General features: G+C 37.6%; 1 protein-coding gene across 7 annotated transcripts in view; it reads left to right on the top strand.

Moving 5' to 3' along the window:
• DOCK4 (dedicator of cytokinesis 4) overlaps window positions 1-25,094 on the top strand; it is a 487,797-nt gene that overhangs the window by 252,270 nt on the left and 210,433 nt on the right. For all 7 annotated transcript variants that reach the window (XM_078343204.1, XM_078343205.1, XM_002751762.7 and 4 more), the window contains exons 9-12: window positions 6,214-6,295; window positions 7,109-7,169; window positions 11,728-11,860; window positions 15,823-15,911. In XM_078343204.1, the coding sequence (XP_078199330.1) occupies window positions 6,214-6,295; window positions 7,109-7,169; window positions 11,728-11,860; window positions 15,823-15,911 (365 nt within the window). The remainder of the gene's footprint in view (window positions 1-6,213; window positions 6,296-7,108; window positions 7,170-11,727; window positions 11,861-15,822; window positions 15,912-25,094) is intronic.

Genomic DNA, 25,094 nt, shown 5'->3' with positions numbered 1-25,094 from the left:
AGTCTTGCTTCTTATGTGAGGTGAGCTATAAAAGTGATAAATATAAATCCATGCAGAAAAAAATTTTTATGTGAAATATGGAAATATATTTCACGTAAAATGTCAAAATTGTATTGACCTTCCCAACTGAAGGATGACTTCTTCTGAGTGGTTTATAAGGAGGCACAGAGGACAGGAGCATCCTACTGAGAAATGGAAGAGAACCATCAAGACCTGCAGGTCCCTACTGTGCCTCCTATATTATTTGCATCACCAGGAAGAACATTTCTCCCAAACTATGCTGTGAAACACACTTATCGTCATTAGATTCTTTTTGAGTACATCAGAATGTCAGTAGTTCAACTGAGCAGTTGGTCACAGGTATAATCTCCCTAAACATAAATACACTGTGGTTTTTTTTTCCATTTGGCTTCATGCAGTTTTGTTTGTTTGTTCATTTATTTTGATTTGTTGTTGTTGTTTTCCCAGACAGGGACTTTGTTATCTTACCCAGACTGGACTTGAACTCCTGGGCTAAGTAATCCATCCGCCTCAACCTCCTGAGTGTCTGGAGTGTGACACTCTGCTTGGCCATTTTGTAATTATCACATTTTAATTTTATTAAGAATATTCACACAAAACCTGTTGGTTTGTGTGATATTGTTAGTCTTGCTCTTCTTTGTCCCTTTCTTTCCTTCCTTCCTTCCTTCCTTCCTTCCTTCCTTCCTTCCTTCCTTCCTTCCTTCCTTCCTTCCTTTCTTTTCGCAGAGTTTTACTCTGTCGCCCTGGTGGAGTGCAGTGGTGCAATCATGGCTCACTGCAGCCTCAGCCTCCCAGGCTCAAGCAATCTTCCCACCTCAGCCTTCTGAGTAGCTGGGACTACAGGCACGTGCCACCATGCCTGGATAATTTTTTTTTCTTTCTTTCTTTCTTTTTTTTTTGGTAAAGGCTCTCACTGTGTTTCCCCAAGTTGGTTTTGAACTCTTGGGGTCAAGCGATTCTCTCACCTCAGCCTCTCAAAGTGCTGAGATTACAGGCTGTGAGCCACCATGCCAGGCCTTCTTTGTCCATTTCTGAGGTGCTCTATTCTTTTAAAGACAGAATTGCGTTGCAGTTAAAAGCTAAGACTCTCAAATCATACTCTGGAATTTCATATCCTGGCCCCATCCCTGACCATACAACTTTGGCCAACTTATCTAATATCTCTCAGCCCCACCTTTCTCACTGGGGTAGCAAATGGGCATGACAGTGGTTTCCACCTCTGGTTAGGAGAATTAAATGAGAAGAGCTATATAAAGCATAAGTCATAGGGTCTCACACAGGGTATACATCTGCCTTTATCATTTTTCACTGGGATGCTTGTTTATATACTTATTTCATTATCTTGATTTCATCAAATCATTGTTAGAAGAAGAAAGGTTATAAATAATTGTGATTTGTTATTATTTCCAAAGAACAAATTAGTCACTGTTGATTTGTAGTATCATGATTTACAATGACTCATACACGGAATTCAGGTGAACACTAAATTTCTCCTGCAGAGAGATTTCCTCTGGAAGAACATGGCAGTATATGGGGAAGTCAAATAATTATTTTTCTCTGGTGTAAATAATATCAACCATCATTTCTCAGTGTTTCTAGAAATGTTCTATTTGAGTATTCATTCTCTAAGAAGAGGAAAATAGTATTCTCATTTGAAAACATATCATTATGGTTTTTTTATTACTATGTGTTGAATATAATAAAGATATAAAATGTTCATGGGGTTAGCATTAAATGGCATAATCTGAAATCTAGAGGTGCCAGGATGTTAATATGAGAATCTCAAGTCTGGTCATGAGGCATCATGGATTGAAATACCTTTTTGCAGAGTTTTAAACAATTTCCTACCATAAAGGGCATGATGGGAAAGTTAGGAGAGAATTAAAGCTTTCCAGTCATTTGGGTTTTGTTACATTTTGTTCTAAAAGATTGTATTTGGTTCCTCTTATCAAACATCTAGGAATACCAAATCATTCACTAGAAGTTGAAGATACAATAGAATAGTATCTATTAACACGGGCCTGTATTCTAGTTGCTCACAATGTAATAGGAAAGAAACATATAAACCTGTCTTTCACTTAGGAAAAAAGTCTAAATGATGTAACGGAGGTGTGCACATCTTTCAAGGACATTCTTTAAGTTTACAAAAACTAATTTTGTCATCTGATCATACTTACCACAGAGTTGCAATAAAACAGACTTAGAGCTGAGTGTTGAACATATATTTCTATGTGGCCACAAAAGTATGCACGAAATATTTGGAGAATTTCAAAAAATGTGCCAGAATGCAATATTATTGGCCAGGCATGGTGGTCATGCCTGTAATCCCAGCACTTTGGGAGGTCAAGGCGGGCAGATCACCTGAGATCATGAGTTTGAGACTAGCCCAGCCAATGTGGTGAAACCCCATCACTACAAAAAATGTAAAAATTATCAGGGTGTGATGGCACACACCTGTACTCCCAGCTACTCTGGAAGCTGAGGCAGGAGAATCGCTTGAACCTGGGAGGTGGAGGTTGCAGTGAGCTATATAGCGCCACTGCATTCCAGCCTGAGGAAGATAGCGAGACCCCATCTCGAAAGAAAGGAGAAAAATAAGAATGCAATATTATTGACTTGTTCAGTTTTTCTCTGGGCATTGAAGGCATACCTTCCAATATTCTCCAAACATTTCAGTGTGGGCAAGTAATTATAATCCAAAGATTCTGAAATGTGTTTTTATAGGTCTTTTTTTTGGTCCAAAACCATTTGCTGAGTGATTGATTAGTTGCTGTATCACCAAATCAGGAGATAAATTGATTTGAGTTTGTATAGTGAGAGCATGTCATCAAATGAATAAAAAGGACTTTTTTAATTGGCCATAGACGTTTTCCTTTATTTTTTCTTTTTTAAAAAAAAAAACATGTCTGGCTTTTAAAAGAACTACACATGAATTATTTCTCCATAGTACCCATCTTCAGTCTATTTTTATCTCCGCCTTAAGGCATGCTTAAGCTAAGGGATATGTCATTGGCTTAGTACATATTGATATTCTTTCTGAAACAGGATATGATATAGTATAATACTTGCATAATCAGGATTCTGTCTAGACTAGTGAAATTAAAATAGTGACAGAGCAAAAAGGATCTCTTTCTGTAATAGAATACTTTAGGAAACATTGTTTTCCAAAATATCGATGAAATGTGCAGATATGGAATTGGATTTTATATCGTTATTAAAGTTAAGGTTTTAATATTGAAAATGCCCTTTGTTTTTTATATTTTAAACTTATTGTTGTCCATCATTTTAGACTGACCTATTAGAAGATGATGCGAAATCTGCTTCAAATGTTTCTGTGGTGATAATGAGGAGCTTCAAACCTAAGTACATCTCAGAAACTACGAAGTAGAACATATTGTCAATGATATAGGACAGGGGAAAATGCTCACATTGCTTATGTTTTGTGCTAAAATGTAATCAATAAATATATGTTAGTAGGTTACTGATTACTAAGAAAAGACCAAATACCATCCTTAAACCTTAGCAGTTTTGACTAAATAAAGCTGAGTTCTTAAATCTTTTTGGAGTTTTTTGTTTAGTAAAATAATTTCTAAGCATGTTTTATTAAAGAAAACTACCAGAGAACAATTTCAAACCAAAGATCTCTTTGAAAACTGCTAAGTCAAGATTCCCACTTCTTTCATTCCTCTTTGCCCAGGAAGGGTATAGAGAAAGTTACCTTGAACTCTTGGGACCAGGCTTGACTGAGTGGATGCCCCAGGCAAATGATGACTTCTCCTTTATCTCAATATTCTGGAAATATTTGCTCAATATTTCTATAGAGAAGAAGAGGAATTTACCTTATAGTATTCTAATGGAGTGTTAGAGTTTTGAATTAATAATGGAATAGAGTCTCTGCTCAGCCACACACCGTCTGTGTGACCTTGAGTAAAACTATTTACTATTTCTCACTTTTCCCATCTGCAATATGGTCATTATAATAGTACCTATTTTCTAAAGGCATAGTGAAAATAAAATGAGATAATTTATATAAAGTCCTTGGCAGAGTACCTGTCAAGTGGTAAATTCCCAAAAAAGTCTTACCTAGTAATATGGTTAAAGTATAATCCCTTTGTCCCAAGATAAATTCATGCACATTTCCTTTTCATTCATTTTAAATTTGAAATAAGCCAGGTGTGGTGGCTCATGCCTGTAGTCCCAACACTTTGGGAGGCCAAGGCAGGAGGATCACCTGTGGTCAGGAGTTCGAAACCATACTGGCCAACATGATGAAACCCTGTCTCTACTAAAAAAAAAAATACAAAAACTAGCTGGATGTGGTGGCACACACCTATAGTCCCAGCTACTCAGGAAGCTGAGTCAGGAGAATCTCTTGAACCCATGAGGCAGAGGTTGCAGTGAGCCAAGATTGTGCCACTATACTAAAGCCTGGCTGACAGAGTGAGACTTCATCTCAAAAATAATAATAAATTGAAATAATAGTGAACTTTCTTCTGTGAAGAGAGCTTACAGTCATTTTCCTTGAATGATGGTAAATGACAATTGGATAAGATTAATCCAATTGCATCTTCCGTTGTAGCTGTCATTCCCAGCCTCCAATTTGGAATCATCATATGTGAACTTTAGCTTCAGTTGAGGATCCCTACAGCAGTTTTTATTCTCTTCATGCCTGCCTATTGGCCATCTGTTTCGTGGAAAAAAATATAGGTAATAAGAGTGCAAATAGCCCCTTAGAAATATGTATTGGTTGCCCTTTCTTGTAGGAAAAGTCAGAAATAGGCATAATACAAGTAAAAGATGAGATAAGCCAGGTAGTTGAATCTGTTAAACATATCTATCTAGACTTAGATCACCAAAGAGAATAAGTGTTCCAAAACAGCTATCAATTCAAATTCATATGCTTCCTTAGAGATCTGTTTATGGTCCTCATTTCTCCTCTTGTATGAATGACAGAGCCATTATTTAAGGCAAGGATCTGTTGATAACACAAATCTGAGCCTTTTATTAATGTCCTGCTTTCCATTTCCCTGCTTGTTCCCTAGGCTGAAGCTACACTGACCAAACCATAGCATCTGATAATTTCACATTCTGTAGATGTTGTATACTCATTGCCTGAGGCAGCCGACTTAATTCTATTGGTACCAGGATTTTGAAATTCAGTTAAAATTTGAAGCTCAAAGTAGTTGATAGATTAATTTTTTGTGTGGGTTTATAGTCGTTTTATTTTGTTGAACACCTTGGATCTAAATGGCATCCATGGCTGGGCACAGTGGCTCATGCCTGTAATCGCAGCACACTGGGAGGCTGAGGCAGGCAGATCACTTGAGACCAGTGGTTCGAGACCAGCCTGGCCAACATGGTGAAATGCTGTCTCTACTAAAAATATGGAAATTAGCCAGGCATGGTGATGTGCGCCTGTAATCCCAGCTACTCAGGAGACTAAGACAGGAGAATCTCTTGAATCCAGGAGGCAGAAGTTGCAGTGAACCAGGATGACATCACTGAACTTCAGCATGAACAACAGAGTGAAACTCTTGTCTCAAAATAATAACAAATAAACAAACAAATGGCATCTCTAAGTATTTATTGCTATGAATTAGTGGCTGATCAACAGCATTATTTGTATTTTCCATTAAATCTAGGTGGCATTGGGGGAGTTTGAGATCTTCTGTTTGTTTGTAGAACAAAGAAAATTTAAGTTTCATTTTTTGAAATCTCTACTTGTGTTTTGCATTATAGACTTATAAGATCATAAAGTATGAAGCCTTCTAATAGATAGTTAGCACTCAGAATAATGTCTTTAATGTTAATAATGTGACATACAACATGAAAAAGCAATCTTAGTTACAAGCACATGACACATGTTAGATTGTATTTTCTCTTTTAGTGCATTTATTTCTACTTTTTGAAATAATAATGATATTACTCATATAAAAACGTATTCAAGTCTTTCAGAAGTTAATGTCTGTTTGTATATATGTGCTTTCTGCCTTTGCAGTTGCTGCTCTGCCAGTTTTATCAGAAGCGAAGCAAATATTTGTTGTCTTGGGAGCTCTCCTAATTTATATAAGCTATGTTGGTATTAAATGAACAACCTAATGTTTAACTTACCTGTTGTGATGAAGAGTAGTTACAGAGGGATAAATCTTTATTAAATAATTTTCAAATTGTAAAATGGTTTTTCTCTTATAGTGAGAGATTTTTCTTGAGGCTGAATAGAAATGGGCTACCCAAAGCCCCTGATAAACCGGAACGACATTGCTCCCTCTTTGTGGTGAGTGGATCTTGTTTCATTCACGAGGCAGATTCATCCAATTATGATTCATATTATTTAGGAGAAATGAATTATTGTGAGAGAACAGTGAATTTGCTTAAACTTCATATAAATAACACACAAATTACATTAGTGCCCAGAATTCTGAATATCACCTTCCGGGGTTACTTTAATTCCTTTAATGTATTACTGCTCCTGTTATACTGCTACCAAAGTGTAACAGTGATTGCCAGGCACAGTGGCTCATGCTTATAATCCCAGCACTTTGGGAGGCTTAGGTGGGTGGATCACCTGAGGTCAGGAGTTTGAAACCAGCCTGGGCAACATGGTGAAACTCCCATCTTTACTAAAAATACAAAAATTAGCCGGTGTGGTAGCAGGTGGGAGGCTGACACAGGACAATCGCTTGAACCTGGGAGGTGGAGGTTGCAGTGAGCTGAGATTGCACCACTGTACTCGAGCCTGGCCTACAAGAGAAAAACTCCATCTCCAAAAAAAACCCAAACAAACAGTAATCGCATTCGGCAAGGCACCTGGTATTTAGTATGTGGTTGATTAATGTTTAAAGAATGAAGGAGTGAGAGACTGAATCAACAGTGGTCACTTCTTTAAGGTATTACTTGGTATTAATTGACCTAAAGTTGATTGTAATGAGATTTTTAGAACAGGATTTAAATCATGTACTTCTGCTACAAGCATTCCATTAAGAATGTGGTTGTTCATCTCTGTCTTTCTTATTTGTGAAAATAAAGTGCTATGCCCTTTAAGTGCTGCTCATGACTTCCAAAATAACCAAACTTTCTTTGTTTGTAGGATTTGGGTAGCAGCGAGCTAAGAAAGGACATCTATATCACCGTGCACATTATCCGAATCGGTAGGTACAGTACTTCACAGTGCGGTAGGGGCAAGGAACAGAGTGCAGAAATGTTGAGAGGTTTCTATGTTGTTGTGGTTTATTTGCTGTCTGAATCAGAAAAATATCAAAGCCAGATCTGAATCCCAGAATCACAGAAGTTGTGAATTGTTCCCTGATCTTCCCAACTTCACCTCTTCACCTATCATAAACAGATTTTGGTCTCTTTTAATATAAGTACTTGTGAAGTTTATTGTGTTTCATTTTGTTCTGTTAGTCTTCTTAAATATATTTGATTCAAAAATTTTGTTTGTCTTTTTTTTTTTTCTTTGAGACAGAGTTCCTGTCACCCAGGCTGGAGTGCAGTGGTACAATCTCGGCTCACTGAAACCTCTGCTTCCTGGGTTCAAGTGATTCTCCTGCCTCAGCCTCCCGAGTAGCTGTGATTACAGGCATGCACCACCATGCCTGGCTAATTTTTGTATTTTTAGTAGAGACGGGGTTTCACCATGTTGGCCAGGCTGGTCTTGAACCCCTGGCCTCAGGTGATCTGCCCACCTCAGCCTCCCAAACTGCTAGGAATACAGGAGCGAGCCACCACGCCCAGCTATGTTTGTCTTAAAATGCTAATTTCTGTTGGCATAAAATAAATTTTTAAGAGCTGAATTTCCCATAAGTTAATGAAAACTCTATATAAATTGGCATTTTCCAAAGTGCAGAATGCTTCAGAGCATTATTCCAGAGGGTGCCACAAAAAAAACAGGCTGTGAAATACTGAATACTGAATGTTTTTTAAGTTGTATAATGTCATCAGTTTATTAAAGGGTCTGAGATGTTCTAAAGGGAAAAATAAATATGCCTGTCTAACTTTGTTGACCCTGGATTTCCTCAAATTTGATTCGACTATGAAAACACTTATATAATGTAGCACTTCTTAACATCTTGTGGAACCCACTTTAATGTCTGTGATGAACTTGCTCAATGAAGCCAGAATGTGTTCCATCATTTTTACACATAAAATGGCTTTAAAAGCAGGCATTTTATGGCAGAGGAACTAGGTGAATTGAGGAACAGTGTAACCTACACAGTTTTTCCATTAAGTCTAACCAGTCATTAGGAATATGTTCTCACTTCTTCACTAACTGTGCTCCATTACTTGCCTAGGAATACTTCAGCAAGACAGTATAATATCTTGCCATGCAGTCCTGCAAGGTGATTTATTTTTATAGGCCTTTGTTTTATGTACAGGATAACTACATTGTGCATTTAGTGAGGCTATAAAAAACATGCTTTCATTCCAGCATAGATTTTCTATGTGTTTTTTCTCATAAAAATCTATTCTGAAAAGCTGTTTTCATTTTATGCTATTTTTATATTTGAAGGACAGGAGAAATAAAAAATAGATATTTTTCAGTTATGTTTTCATTTTTCTTTTTATAAATGAGTCTAACGAAAAAACTTCAGAAAGAATCTTTGAAAAGGTTGGAAAAGTTAGAACCCATGCTGCTGTTTTCCTATGAGATAAAGCCTGTCTGTTCTCAGGATGGCAGAGGTAGTTTGTTATTTAATCTGTGTTTGTTTAAATTCAAATGTATAATACCAATGGTTAAAGTAAAATGTGATTTTATATATCTTCATGTAAACATCGCTAAAATTTGAATATCTCCTATAGTAAGAGAAAAAGCAAACCACTTTTGCTTTTAGAACTTTCTCAAAGGTATCTATGGGTTTGGGGTGGTAAAAAGAACAAAAACAAAAAAAAAAAACATGCAGCAAAGTGTGTGCGCTTCTGGCCCATGGACTTCACTCACAGCATTATTACCAAGGAAGCCGCCTCAGTAGTACTGCCCATCACAGGGCAGCCCTTCAAAGGCTTACTGTTTGATTTGTAATTACACTTTATATTAAGATTGTTTTGGGCCAGGCGCGGTGGCTTACACCTGTAATCCCAGCACTTTGGGGGCCGAGGCAGGTGGATCAACTGAAGTCAGGAGTTTGTGACCAGTCTGACCAACATGGAGAAACTCTGTCTCTACTAAAAATACAAAAATTAGCCAGGCATGGTAGCTCATTCCTGTAATCCCAGCTACTCAGGAAGCTGAGGCAGGGGGATTGCTTGAACCCAGGAGACGGAGATTGCAGTGAGCCAAGATCACACCATTGCACTCTAGCCTAGGCGACAGTGCCAAGACTCCATCTCAAAAAAAAAGACTGTTATGGTCATTAAGTCATTAGAATGAATGTTGAATCAGAAATTACCTCCCTTTCCTTGTCCTCAGTTTTAGGCAAATGAATACTTCTCTGGGATTATTGCAAAAATCATTTACCAGTTCAACACTCTGAGACTGAGGGACAAGTGAGATTAAGGTAAAATACACTAAGATAGGTTAAGATTTACTCTGCCATCTCCCTTGATGCAGTGAAATAGTGGCAGATTGTTGTCTATCAGGGACACATACTTCTTAATAGAATGTTCCTTCTACCTGTTTAGTAGGAAAAGGGCACATTGGCCCTCACTGGCTACAGAAAGCAGGAGCAATAGCACCTCACTTTTGGGAATTTAAGTCTAGCTCTTGAGAAAGATGGAGAGGGAAAAAAAAAAGAGAATTTAATAGTTTTATATCTTCCTGCCCCATGCCAGGAAGTTCCTTCAATCTCCCTGCCTCCCTGCCTCCCTTTTGACTTTTGGCTGCTTGCTCAGTATTTTCCCTTTCCCTCACTCCTGCTACCTTTCTTCCTACTTAGAGGAATGTGCCTAGAAATCTGAGCTGCTTTCCCAAAGCCCAGTCAGAACTGTGAATTCTTACTAATTCTAGGTTGGTGCCACCGATCTGGCACCAGATCATTTTTTCAGCATAGTAATTAGAATGGTGCCCAAAGCTATGGCACCCACAGCTCCCAGACAAAACCTTAAACTTGCATGTTTGAAGACATGAGTCTGGTGGAGGTTTGGGAGATAAGCTTCTCAGTGGTCACAAGTGACAAAATCCTCATTGAAGAGTCTTAACTGGTTGTGAGAGCTACACTTCTCCCATCAACCTTACTCCCTTATTTTGCCATTCCTTCTCTCCCCTACTGTTTTTTCTTCAGTGCAGCTGTAGATGAAGGGGTTGTTTAAAAACAAAGAAAAGGACTGAAATGTGTGTATCCCCTTGTGTAAGTAGTGGGAGCTAGCAGAGTCATTAGGAGTAATGTTGTTCACAGTTTCTAAGTTTCTTTTATACTAAAGAACTTCTTTTCTGATGTTAAATAACTTTGAAGTGCTCCACTCAGAAATCATATCCCTTTGTCTTGTTGCATTTACAAGGAAATGGTTAAGAAAAAAACATGTTTTAAACCACAATATTGATAAAGACTGGAGTACATATTAATATTCCATTCTAATACAAAATTCTGTAATAATACTCAAAATAGAGATAAATTGAGACCTTTTTTTAATTTAAAAAAGTGACCAAAATTTTAAATTTGTGTAAATCGGTTGTGTAAGTAGAAGTAGGATTGGTTGATAATTAAACTCAAGTATGACATAAAGTGTTTGATTTTCAGGCAGAATTTATAATAAATTTTTGTAGAGTGAAATTTGGCCATACATACGTCATCAGATCATGAAAACCTGATATTTTAAATTCTTACATTTTGCACATCTGAAAAGCAACTGGATTTTTTGGCATTTTTTAGTTTTGATTCTAACTAAGAGGTTTTTGGGCTGCATTTCCCCAAAAGTGACATCTTGCAGAGGTAGTTTTCCTTTACTACTGAAGAATGAAAGCCAAATTGGATATTGTCATCCCATTTCCTACTTCACATTAGATTTTGGAATTGCTGGTGATATCTTGATGTACTATGGGAGAATTTTGCTCAGTTAGAAACAATCTTACGGTTCTGTTGAAAAGCATCTACAGACAAATTTGCAGATTTTTAAAATCATTTTTCCCACATTAACTTGTTATATTTCAGCTTCAGTGTACTTTTCACTTTTTGTCTTCAAAATAATCCTCTGATAATAAACACCAACAATAAATTAAAGCAATATATTAATAACATATTTTGAAATATGCAACAATTTAAACAAGTTAAAACTTTACAACAGTTAAAACCATTTTGGTGAAAACTGAGTTACAAATGGCCTGAGAGCTGAGGCAGGAGTGTGTGCAGTTGATTAAAACTACTCCTTTCACAGGTTAAATTTTTAAAATAGTTTTTTGAATATGGAATTTATTGAAAAATAGAAAATGAGAGAGTCACCATTACTGCCTTTAGTGACATGAACTTCCTGGGGTGCCTTCACGAATCTCAGGGGCCAGGGGATGGTTCCCAAACATGAGATCTGTTTCAATCTTTGTGTTTTACAGATGGCAGCTGAAGCCCAGAATTTAAGTGGCTTACCCAAGGTCACACAGCTAGGTGATTGGAGAGGAGAGTCCAGAACTGAAACAATATCTTCTGTTATGCCCAACCCGGGCGCTTTTTATTGCCGAATTACATTTCATGTGGCCTATTGTGTAGCTGGATGTTTCTGTGCCTAAGATGCATCTAATCAAATGTCTCCTTGGGTAATGTTTGCTCTTTAATTGGACAGGTCGAATGGGAGCAGGAGAAAAAAAGAATGCCTGTAGTGTCCAGTACCGACGACCCTTTGGCTGTGCAGTTCTTAGCATTGCTGACCTGCTAACAGGAGAGACAAAGGATGACCTCATTCTGAAAGTGTACATGTAAGAACCATGCACATGGTGGAGGCTGGGTGGGCGCCGGGGTACGTGTGGGTCCTACTTGGGCGAATGCTACTTTACTTGGGTAAAGTAGAGAAGAACAGTGGATGGTTTATGAGCCATTCCTCAAAAACCCGATAATCTCTAGACTTTTTGCAAGTGAGCCAACAAGCTACAATTTGCCAGTCAGAGGAATTATTGAAGCAAGAACCAATGAGTGCAGACAGTTTATCAATTAGGTAGACTATCTGCTATGTGGAATACCACCTTTGAATTTATAAACCTTGCATGTCTTTACCTTCAGACAATTAATGTGTTCTTGAAAAGTGAAAGTAATTTTTGAAGTAAATTAATTAGAATTGGGAAACGGAAGCTCAGATGATTTCCAACCTACTCTCGGTGTTAGTTTACTGGACCTGCCATAACAAAGTACCACAAACAGTGTGGATTAACCCATTTATGCCTGAGGTTGCAATTTTTTAAATTTTTGCAATCATACCCTGGTGATAACCTTGAGCAGTAGGATATAAATAAATCCACATGCTTAGCGTTCCAATAATGGAACACTAGGCATAAATGGGTTTTAAACAATAGAAATGTATTATCTCACAGTTCGCAGATCAAGGTATTGGCATGGTTGGCTGCTTCTGAGGGCTGTGAGGATGAATCTGCTCCATGCCTCTCTCCTGGCTTCTGGTGCTTTGCTGCCAGTTGTTGGGGGGGTCCATGGCTTGTAGACACATCACTCTGATCTCTACCTTCATCTTCACACAGCACTCATGGCTTTCTCTGGGTCCAATCCCCCACCCCACACCAACCCTCCCCTTTTTTGTTTGAGACATTGTCTCACCCAGGAGGACAGTGGAACAATCTCAGCTCACTGCAACCTCTGCTTCCCAGGTTCAAGCGATTCTCCTGCCTCAGCCTCCTGAGTAGCTGGGATTACAGCCACATGCCACCATACCCAGCTACAGATATCTTCTTTTTATAAAGATACAGTCATATTAGACTGTGGTTCACTCTAGTAACCTTCTTATATGATTATCTCTGTAAAGACCCTCTTTTCAAATAAGGTCATATTCTGAGGTACTGGAGGTTAGGATCAACATTACCTTTATTGGGGAATATAGTTGAACCCATAATGCTCTTCTAAGAAAGTCACTTAATATGTTCCAAATCCTAAATTAATGACTTTTTAAATGCAAATGGGTTTGGCTCACACCACCATGCCACCTCCCGACAGGCTTGGACATTGAGGCCTGATATACAACAACATCTTCAGAGCAGACCCATTAGGTTTGCACACTCCTGGTTTGAGGACCATGCCCTTGGCTACCTCCTTCAGTGAGCTGGCTTTTGTATTCCATTCTGGAGGTTGTGTTAATATACCCAATATGTGCCAGTGTTTTTTCTTAGGTGATGGTAACACGAGTAGCCCACTACCTTTGGAACATATACTTAAAATTGCCTTTTTGACTTCTGTTTCAGGGTTTCATAGATTTTCCTACTCTCCATTCAATGGGACCTTTGTAACACCGTTAATAATTCATTGACAAAGATTAAACTACAGTCTGGTTTAGGACCAGAAACTCTCTTTATCCCTCTTACAAAGGGAGATGCCTGTGATGTTGATATAAACTTGAAAACTTTTGGCAAATTTAGTGGGGGATAAAAGTTGCTACTCTTTTTATCACATAGCAACCCTCAATTTCAGTTGTTAAGCTTAAATCCATGATGCCTTTCTTTCCATACTCAACTGGTAGTCATAAATGGCAATTTATTTGAAATACTAATGACTAATAATAACTACCCTTTACTGTGTGCTTACTATTTATGAGGAACTGTGGTAAGCACTCTGCATGTGTCATTTCATTTTGCCCTCACAACAAACCCAGTTAATAGTTTGTATTTTTCCAGGTGTTATTTCACACCCCAGTCTAGTAATGTGATGCCGCTGCTTATGTGGCTTTTTAAGCAAACTAAAATTCCTCACAAACACACTCTCATCATTTCTTAAAGTAGTCTTTCCAGGTGTGAGTAGCAAGTACTGCATATATCCTGCCACTGGGAAAACGGAGGGACAGACAGTCCCATCATCACCCTTGACTATGCAGCCAGCTGAACAAGACCTCTGCCTGTGGGAGACACTCACACTAATGAAGACAAATTGTTCTGCTCTTTGTGGCTTTTTTTATTGTCTGCTTTTCCTTAAGCATCAGATAAGGTTTTGGGTAATTCTTGTTCTAAGAGAAATTCTTTAAAGATGCCCATTCAGCAAATGGTGGCGCTGTTTCAAGAGTAATACCAGTCAAAACGGTCACTGTAGATTAGGAAGGAACTGTGAGTTTAGTCAAACATGGGAAAGTGCTTATTAGAAACAATTTGGGAGAAATTTCTATTTGTTAAGGTGACTGAACCCCCAGCCCATCTGGGACTCAAATAACAATAACAAAAGCCTGCCTGAGCATGGAAGATATTTTAGTCACATACTTTAGGAGGTTTTGTTTTTGTTTTGTTTTGTTTTTTAGTTTTGTAAGCTAAAAGCATGCATTCTGGAATCACTTAACTATCTAATAGGAAGTAAGCCATCTTTCTTCCTTCCCTACTGGGCTGAAAAAAGAAAACTGGAGGCAGAATGTGCCCAATGGCAATTTGGTGTCTTACAACTGGACAGGTGGGATGGTTTCATTCCATCTTAATTTTCCGGTCTTCTAAGATATGGTGTTCAGTTTGGTATCCCACTGTTAACTAGCTCAAAAATCACCTCCATCATGTTCATCCTGCAAAATCCTGTGTCGATAAAATAAATAAATATGTAAGAAAATAATTGCAAATTATCTGACTCAGACTTGATCACTAGAAAACAGAACCTATACTGTGGAAGATTTTGATTGATAGTGTACAGAATCTTGATGTTCAGGCCTCCTGGGAGGACACATTCATGGCTAAGAAAATAGTGAATTTACATATATGTTCAGATGAAGGAAGTTTTCCCCAGCAAATCTGGGAGAGTAGTGTCAGTAAGGATGAATAGCAGAACCATATGCTTACAAATCATCATGAGTTACCAGGCAGAGGGACATCCATCCATCCATTCATTCACACAACTGACAGTTTTAAGCATCCACAGCATTCAAAGTACTGAAGGAAACTCAGATATCAGCCAGTCCTAGATCCAATCCTCAAGGACCTTAACAGTCTACCAGGTGAATTATACCATGTAAACAAAGATAACATGACCTGATGATTATAAAAGCTAAGAGAAAGAGGTACAGATAGCTGTGAGAAGACGGAGAGATGCCCCATGTGGAAGCTCTGAAAGAGTAATTTTATTATTCTTTGGTAAATCCTGCCAGTCTTTTGCCAGTGCAAGCTGTGTTAATGTCAATTTCATTTGCTTAATTTGCTACATTTGGATGCTAGGCAAACCTGTGCATGTTACAGTAGGCAGAGACTTGCTAATGAGAACTCATTTGTTGAGCATTTATTATATGCCAGGAATTATCCTAAGCCCATGTTTGTTTAAAGTTCTAGTATATTACCCCTGTTTCACAGATGGGGAAATTAAGACAAGGATAAATAAATTCACCTAAAGAACATAGCTTGGTTAATAGTGAGAGTTTGAATTCAGGGAGTTGAACTCAGTTGGGCCTGCCTTCCTCTGTATGCATTGTTCTCTGAGATTTCTCTGTTTTGGGTCCACTTGTCAGCTGTGAGTTGTCAATCCCAGCTGCTTCTGTCATGAGGTAGGTAGGTGGTCAGGCATTACCAGATACAGGCATTCCTGCTCATCCTGGGACAACCATGCTAAAACTGACAGTCCATTTCAGCAGGTTGATGAGGACTCCAAGGAAGTACATTACAGTGGTTACAATGAAAAGAGCAGGTATACTCTTTTGAGTATGAGGGTCACTGCTTGATCACATGCATCGTTAAAACTTAATGGAGTGTTAATGTTTTCATAGGTGTAACACAGAGAGTGAGTGGTACCAAATCCATGAGAACATCATCAAAAAGCTGAATGCACGTTATAACTTGACTGGCTCCAATGCAGGTGAGTGTATGGGCGGACTGACTTTCCCTATACTTTTCATTCCAAGCCCTTTCTTTTATTTGTGTGGGAAGGAAATTATCTGCCCTTTCTTTGTCTCTCTATTCACTCCCTAACTTTAAAAATGCTCGATGAACATTCTGGTACATCTTCGTATACTATGATAGGCTGGTACTTATAACTTCTTATAAAAAATGTATTCCATTCTTGTTGAAACAAAAAAGATAATCTCAATTTGTTCATTGGTACTAATTCTTCAGACCTCTAAGTTGTTACTGAAAGCTAAAAATCATATGAGAAATATGCTCGGATTTGTGACTGCTTTGTGGAAACAAGTTTGATAAGCAGCAGTCTTCAGGGAGGTCCAATAAACATATGCTTTGCTGGCTATGGCTGGCTGCGAGCAGCAACCTTGACAAACATACAGGTTCACAGACTGAAGGTGGCTGAAAAGGAAAGTGATGCCGACTGCAGTGGCATGTCAAGAAAAATGTATGTATGCTTGTTCAGAGGGGAGCTGAACTATTACATACCACTATAAGTTGTATATGGTGCATAGTATTGTACTAGTAACATATAGTTTATACTACATTATATAGCATATTTAGATTGCATACCATATATAATGATATCCTGAAGTTTGGTCAGTAGACAGAAACTTGGTGAATATGTTTGTTCTTATCCACCGTTCAGACCCATGTTGAAGCAAAAATAAAAAACAGCTTGCAGCCATCTGCTTTAATTGACATAAAGAAACTTCAAATTAAGTAAGCTGTTTCTTGAACTGAATATGTTGTTTTTTAAGACTGATTTTTAAAAGCACCTTGAACATAGATATTTGTGTTGTAGACCAATCAGCTGGTAATTAGGAGAACCAGAATTTAAATTCAAACCACCTTTTTTTCAGACACTTGGATGTCTTGCTAGACCAAACTGACCCGCAAAGAGAAAAATCACTGTAGACAGAGCTTTGTGGTTCAGTTAAGTAAGAGCCATAAGTACCTGAAGCACACATACAGCAGTGCTTCAGACTGTAATGAGTGGTGAGATCAGTTTTCTCCTCCCTCTCCCAAGAGTTGGGGAGATAACTTGGGTTTTATTTGATGCAGATGGCCTTTTTTTTTTTTTTGGACAAAGTCTTACATCTACCACTAAACAAACAAGACACTTGGAACACTTACTATTGAGGCCAGAGTCTCTAAGACTCAGAGGAGACAGGAGAAATGAAATAAAACATGCAACTACTATGTATGCCTGTCTTCTCTTTTCCCACAAAGGAAAGATAATTCTGATTTTCTATGGATAAAATGGTTTAATTTCAATACCCCCTCAGTAAGATGGTAGAGCTGCTGTTTTTTAGAGAACATGTCTTGTGGAATTCACTGGTAGACTTCCAGCCAAATCCAGTTCTAGTCCAGACCTTTTGGTGTTGCTTGATACCATTGACCATCATTTTATCATTAAATTTACCCTAGACCTGTGCTGTCTAATTCAGGAGACAGTAGCCATATGTTGCTATTGACCATTAGACATAAGCCTAGTATACCACTAGGGTTGAGATGTGCTGCAATTGTAAAGAACATACCAGATTTTGAAGACTCGGCCCAATAAGAAAAATGAAAAATATCCCATCAATAATTTTCATATTGATTACATGTTGAAACTAACATTTTGGATATAGTGGGATAAATAAAATATGCTATTAAAATTAATTTTGTTTCCTTTTTACTTTTTTGACATGGTGACTAGGGAAGTTTAAATTTCATTCAGGACTCATATTATACTTCTGAGTCAGTGCTACTCCAGGCTCCGTTTAAAGACAAACATTTTTTTAAGTTCTTCTTATGCATCATAAACAAATCTATTATGCCTTGCTCCTTTCTTTCTGCCTTTTAACTGTGAATAGAAGAGTTGGTAACCATTGTGTATATTGTTCTTTCTCCTCAGGAGTCCTGTTCTCTTAATTTGCTTACATTTGTCCTCTATGTGGATAAACAAATAACAAACTAATCCTGACCTTCTGACTTCACATGTGGTTCCTGACCTTCCTGCCATCATAGATGTGGTCTTGACTCACAATGATATGTTGAGCTGTTGGCTACATGTCTTTTCCAACTCCTTTTCATCTCACAGCCCTTTCCCCCTTCACTTATGCCTTGTGCAGGACAACATTCATTTGTTCTTAGGTTACTTGAATATATCATTGTCCAAACTCAGGTGATACCCAATTGCCTCTTGAATCTTGGTGAAGTTCTCAATGATAGGCTTTAATTTATATCTCCAGATAGACCCTAACATAAATGATCCTGTATCCTTAAGGCCTGTGTTAAAGGTCAGGGTTCCAGTTCAACCAAACCACAAATTGCCCTCTGCTTACAGACAGGAGTCATCTCTTAGAGAGTACAGAGTAGTATTTAGGAGCTTTTTCTCTGTAGGCAGGATGTCCTAGGTTTGAATCCTTTAAGGGATATTGGGAAGATTAGAAGGAAAAATGTATGCCAAGCACTTACATGCCAAGGACTTCATACATGATAAGTGTGTGTTTAATGTTAGCCATCATTACTGTTTACCCGCTTTGAAGCCACTATCTGAAATATTCTATCCTCACCTCTTAAGTTGCCTATTTTCATTGTTTCACAATGGATTCTGATTTAATCTCCTTAATGAAGACTTTTAGAATAACACAGTTAGATTATTGATATGTTGGATTATTGAACCAACCCCTTCTATGCTTTGTTTCCTTCATCTCCTCTCTGCTGATTTGATTGCTAATATCTCTTCCTGGTTTCTTTTAACTTAATTGTTGACCTTCTGATTAACTCCAGGAAGGAAGGGAAGCACATTCTGTTTCCTTGGGCAGTTCCTCTGATGCTTAGATGTGTTTTGTGCTTTAGATGTTCCATATGCTTTGTCAATTTTACTAGCTCCTTATTCTTACTGGAATCCTGAGTCAAACCCTACCAGAAAGTGAGATCCAAACCATCCTTTCCCATGAGTCATACCTTTTCTGTTTACAGCCATTGTACTGAAATGAAAAGCTACGTGTTGTAACCTTTGCAAAGAATGAAAGAAACCACTGTACCACAGAGCCTTGTATAAAGGGTTTCCCTTCCTTTGACAGGATCCATTCCTATTTTGCAGCCTACCGTGATACTCAGATTCCTAAGCAACCAAATGTGTGCTCTTTATACCTGGCTTCTGCTACAAAACCCTGTCTGTTCTCCTGTCCTTGTGACCTCAGCTCTCCTCCACCCTTATCTCCTCAAAGGTGAGGCCCAGCCAGGGCCCACACAGCCTGCCTCCATCTGCCTTCTATTTCTCTGGTCTGTCTCTCTCTCTCTCTCTCTCTCTCATCCTTTCCAGCCTCTCTCAAGCTGAGGCAAACCCAGCCCTCAGCCTCTTCACTCTAAAATTGTGCTCTAGAGAACAGAAGCTCAGGAGGAAGCCGAAAAACTATTTTAAAGAAAAGCAAAACTATACTCTTCACCAAAGTTCCCAGTCTTTGGTCAGGTAGATCATTGTTCTGTATCCCCTTGATCTATACCCTTGGTGGAGGAATGGAAGTTCTATGGCCAGCAGATGGGAATTGCAGAGCTGTTCACCTTCATTATTGAATGGGAGGCACATTAATGGCTTACTTGAAGATAGTGGGAGAAGCAAGAACACCAGAAATTGAAGTGGGAAATTAGGATGCCTAATGTGTAAGCTGTCACAACAGTTAGATAATGTTGACTTCCACTGTTTTCTCTCTGGACCACAAAATTGTTGATTAAATGGAAGCAGTGCAGTCAAACATTTTCAAAAGAATTGAGTTCACCCTAAAAAGTACTGTTTTTTCACGCTTTCTCCTGCTAATCCTTGGTCATTGGCACTAAAAAAAGACAAAAAAAGGCAACTTTGAAATTGGTTTTGGAAACAAATTCTACCAGCTAATTTTCAGGCTGTTTATGCTTCATTGATATCCTCCTAGCTGTTGGAGTTGTAATCTTGTCTGGTTAATAGATAAAGGGATTCATGTCGTTAACTGGGCTTTTTCCCCCTCTATCCTAAGACTTATGTTGCAAAGGTACATTAACCGCTATCTTAGTTGAGTTTAGAAACTGGAAGAAAATGGCAAACGATCGTTTAACTTTTTAAGATTTTTTTAAAAAATTGAATTACTGTATATCTACCGTTAGATTTAGTTAGGTTAAGTAGTTCGAAATCTTCAAAGTTGTGCTGTTTTGTGAATTTTAAATCCAAAGGCAATGTTGTGAGAATTTGAAATTCTAAAAATATTCATTAATGTGAGCCTGATTTAGGTTTGTTCAGCAAATGGATATTGTAAATGTCACTTCTGATAGCAGTTGAAATCTAGGAATGTGAAATTAGACTGAGCCAATATAATTTACCGAGGCAAATGAAGTTCTAAGTCTTGAAACTGTGTGTAAAAATCATTGGCTATGGTTCAGTATGTCCTAAGAGAAACTTCAGAGTCTTTTCATATTATCTGTGTATTTATGAAATATTTCCTATAGTTTGCACATGTAGCTTACAACTAGAAGAAATCATATTTGCTATTCAGGTAAGTTTCTAGAGTCTTTGTTTTATCTTAGTTGAGTGTACATGATCGTATTCCTGCAACTATACTTTTTAACCCGCACAGAAGGTGAAGAGGAATTACCTAGATAAGAAGACCACAATACATAGCGAGAGCAGTTTCACTCTATGCAGGAAATATATGGTGTTCTTTATTTGGCTGAGGTGAAAGAAGGCTTTTTGAGAATGTTAGGTTGCATTTTTATGTCCACACATACCAGTGTAGTCATTTTATTCAATATTACCAAGTTGGTATAATTAATAAGAATTTGATCAGTGTACCTGATTTTTTGAACATTGTATTTGCTTTCTAGTATCATTAAAATAAAAATGGAACTTATTGGCACCACCTATTGGTTAGAAATTTAGTATGTGACCTTTTTGCTGACTTTTGGAATTTCCTAAATATTTTACCATGATCTCTCTTTAAAATTTTTTTTCAACTAGTTTTATTTATAGAAGAATAGTACAAAGAATTAGTAATTTCTGAAAGGTTTACATTTTACATTTCATTTGCATAGTACCCCCCTCCGTGTATATATGTGTTTGTATATGTGTATGTGAATATAGTCATATAACTCAATATTAATTAATTTGATATAATTCTTAAGGATAATATCAGGACCCCTGCTTTTATAAGTTTGTGTATATATATGTACATATACACCTATCTATGCATGTTTACATACATGTGCATATATACACATATACACATCTGTACATATACCTCATATATACATTTATTTTCCTGAACTTCCTGACAAGAAATTGCACAGATGATGCCTGTTTATCCCTGCTCACTTCAGAACATAGCAACAGAACCACAGTACAATTATCTAAATCAGAAAGTTAACATTGATATAATACTATTATCTAATCTACAAACCTCATTCAGATTTTAACAATTTTCTTAATGTCTTTTATAACAAAAGACAATCCTGGCTGAGTATAGTGACTGCCTCCTGTAATTACAGCATTTTGGAGGCCAAGGTCGGTGGATCACTTGAGGTCAGGAGTTTGAGACCAGCCTGACCAACATGGTGAAAACCCATCTGTACTAAAAATACAAAAATTAGGCAGACATGGTGGCATGTGCCTGTAATCTCAATTACTCAGGAGGCTGAGGCAGGAGAATCACTTGAACCCAGGAGGCAGAGGTTACAGTGAGCCAGGATCACACCACTGTATTCCAGCCTACGTGACAGAGTGAGACTCCGTCTCAAAAAGAAAAAAAGAAAGAAAGAAAGAAGGAAAGAAAGAAAGAAAAGCCAGGTTGTTTTGCATACAGTTGTCATATCTCGTTTCCCTCCATCCAAATCATGCTAAAGAATGGCAAAGAAAAAATATAGTTCAGAATATGTTACTATATTATACTGTAAGATATTTTTGAAAGTTCATGCAGTATTTTTTTAATTAAATCCAAATGATGTTAATGGAAGTAGAGCTATGTATGCCTCTACTTAATGTAAATGAGCTATGTATGGCTAATTTAGATATAATCACTAGCAATACTGTTTGCAAGATTTGCTGTATAGGAAAAATATGGAAGTATTTCAACAAATTAAAATAATCAGATATTAAACTACAGTCATAGATACTATTGTAGAGGAGAAAAAAAATCCTCATCTATTCTAGGTTCATAGATTAAGCTCCTATAACAAAAGACAGATAAACAAAAGAAAAGTATTCAAATGTATTTAAAATGTCTGTGTGACATGCGAGTCTTCATTAGGAAATGAACACCTGAAGAAACAGTTTGATCTTAGTTTTTTATAGTAGGTCTGATGAAGGACAGGGAGGTATAGAGAAATATGATAGGGAGAAAAGGTATTATCTAATGGCAATAAACTGGGAGGAACTTAGCCAGGCCTGTTTATTCAGATTCTTCTCTGGAGCACTTTATTTTCAGAGATAAGGACATACTTTTCATCCAGGTATAGGGAGGGCACCTCTTAGGACCTGCTTAAGGGAGGAGGGCAAGGAAGGTCAGAGAGACCTTCCTGTACATGGTGTCTCCCAAAATAGTATGTCACAGTACCATATTTTAGGGTAGTGTGTCCTGACCCCATCATTATGCTCTATACACATTTTTAAAATGGTTTTCAGCCCATGAATTCCTTTGTTCTTGGTATTGTAGAAATGAAATATAAATAGGTAATATAATAGTTACAGTAAAAACAATAAAGCCTGTTGAAAAACCTAGATGTAATCCTCGTGTATATGCTATTGAAATGTTGATACACTAAATGAGAATAAGAATGGAAACTTTAAAGTGAAAAATTCCCCTTAGTTAAAAAGGGAATGTTGAAATCCCTTTGAGTGGTCTCACCACTCCTATCAAATGTGGACAAGCCCCTCTCCAGCTCATTGCTCGTCTGCAAATTTCTTTTGTGGTTAAGACTCAGTAAAAGTAAATAATTTCACATGTCTTTCATTTGACATTCTGTGACATTATGCATTGCTTTAATCTTATGTTACATTCTGTGACATTATGTATTGCTTCAATCTTATGTTCTCTGTAACTCTTAGCCATGAGCTAACCACTTCATTAGAGAAAACATAAAAGCCTTTCCCAAAACTTTGAAATGTAGAACTAGCATATCTGCAGACAAGCAGTTATAATCACAAGATTATTTGTTCATGCTTATACTTTTTACATATTAGAAGGTAGTCATCCCAATGGATAGGGTTACCCACTTCAAAGATCTCAGGAAGCTGATATTCAGAAGGTGAGCCTGTGGTCAGACCCTTTGAGTTACCCTCAGTGATGTCAAAATTATTCTTTAAGAGTTAATTTAGTTTATATTTATATTCTTTAAGAGTTAACTTAGTCTTTAAGGAAGGAGTCAGCAATAAGCATATTTACAAATTGAATAATACTGGCTAAAATCAGAAACCAAGGTATGACTATTAAGAAATAAAAGTTTTTTCTTTCTTTTTTTTTTTTTTTGAGATAGAGTCTCACACTGTTGCCAGGCTGGAGTGCAGTGGCGCAATTCCAGCTCACTTCAACCTCTGCCTCATGAGTTCAAGCAATTCCCCTGCTTCAGCCTCCCAAGTAGCTGTGAGTACAGGTGCACACCACCATGCTAATTTTTGTTTAAATCTTAGTAGAGGCAGAGTTTCCCCATGTTGGTGAGGACAGTCTCCATCTCCTGACCTTGTGATCCACCCACCTCAGCCTCCCAAAGTGCTGGGATTACAGATGTGAGCCACCACGCCTGGCCCTCTTTTTTCTTTATTTTCACTTTAATTGGCTTTGAAAGTATATCTGAAAGAGGAGATACATCCCAAATTTGAGCAGTGGTAACGTTAATAGTGTAAGTGTCTAGCTCTGCAAGATGACAGTGTTAAAGGACATCTATAATTTGAATACTTTGTTCCTACTGTGTAGAGGCTTTAAGTAACTAGGTCCCTTTCATCATGTAATTAACACATTTTTAAGCAGGCCTCTGGTAATGCTCACAGCTCCCATTTTCCCACCTGCATCTTGATTTCTCCATCTAACCTGGCTCATTTGTATACACCAGTCTCTTCCTAATATTCTTGTCTTGCCTCACTTGACACCACACTTTCTAGAAATTTGACTTTCCTTCTTCTTGCTTTCCTCTGCTTCAGAAACTTTCAGAGCCTGTCTCTGACCTCCCAATGTAAATACCTCATCTTTATCAGCCAGGATTTTACTGCTTGGTGTAGCTAGGATGTGCTCCTGTTGTTAAGTTTTCACTGACTTTGAGTTGAACTCAAATAGGATATTATTTACTGAAAAAGCCAATTATCTCATAGATATAACACATAACATTCTAATGCACAAAGCAAAACTTAGATTATTAACTCTGTAAATCAAGCAAATAGGAGGGAATAGATGTAAAATTTGTGTTTTAATAACATCAAGGCCCTAGGTATTTCAGAAAAGAACAGGTTTTACTGAAAGTGATTTTGGAAAGAATCTGGTAATATCATCTTTAGGAAGTTTTGCTAATACCTCTTGATGTTAGTAATTTTGTAGTACAAGTTTAGAAATTTCACAAATTGTCTTTTACCCTTAGCCCTCACCTCCCAAGCACATACAATGCTTGCACTTGGGGTAACTCCTCTGCTTTAGGAGTGGGGGTTGCTGTCAAGAAACAGTGTTTTGAGAGTTCGCAACAGAATGGCAGTGTGAAGAGCTGCACCAACATGCTCCAATGGAACAGCCATTATTGATGAAATCATATTTCCTTTTAGATTTTACAATATATTATTTTTCTTACTTATTTATTTTAAAATATGAAATGGGGACTCACTATGTTGGCCAGGTTGTTCTTGGACTGGCCTTAAGTAGTCCTCCCACCTTGGCCTCCCATAGGATTATAGGTGTGAGCCACCGTGCCTGACCAAAAATCATGTTTTACAATAGGACTAACATCTAGAAATCTTCCTAAGTGTAGACAGCAAATAAAAAATAACTACCAAATCCTGTTAAGAATCAAGAGAGTTGGTGAAACTTACGTCACATCTCATTTTCTCCTTCTGGCCTGCACTACCTCAGTGTGATGAAAATTCTACTCTATACACATGTAGCCAAGAAAATGGAGTTCCCTCTACCCTCAGCTCATAGTCAAGGGA

This window comes from Callithrix jacchus, chromosome 11, assembly GCF_049354715.1.
Source record: "Callithrix jacchus isolate 240 chromosome 11, calJac240_pri, whole genome shotgun sequence".
NCBI lineage: Eukaryota > Metazoa > Chordata > Mammalia > Primates > Cebidae > Callithrix > Callithrix jacchus.
This window is presented reverse-complemented; position numbering and strand designations above follow the sequence as displayed.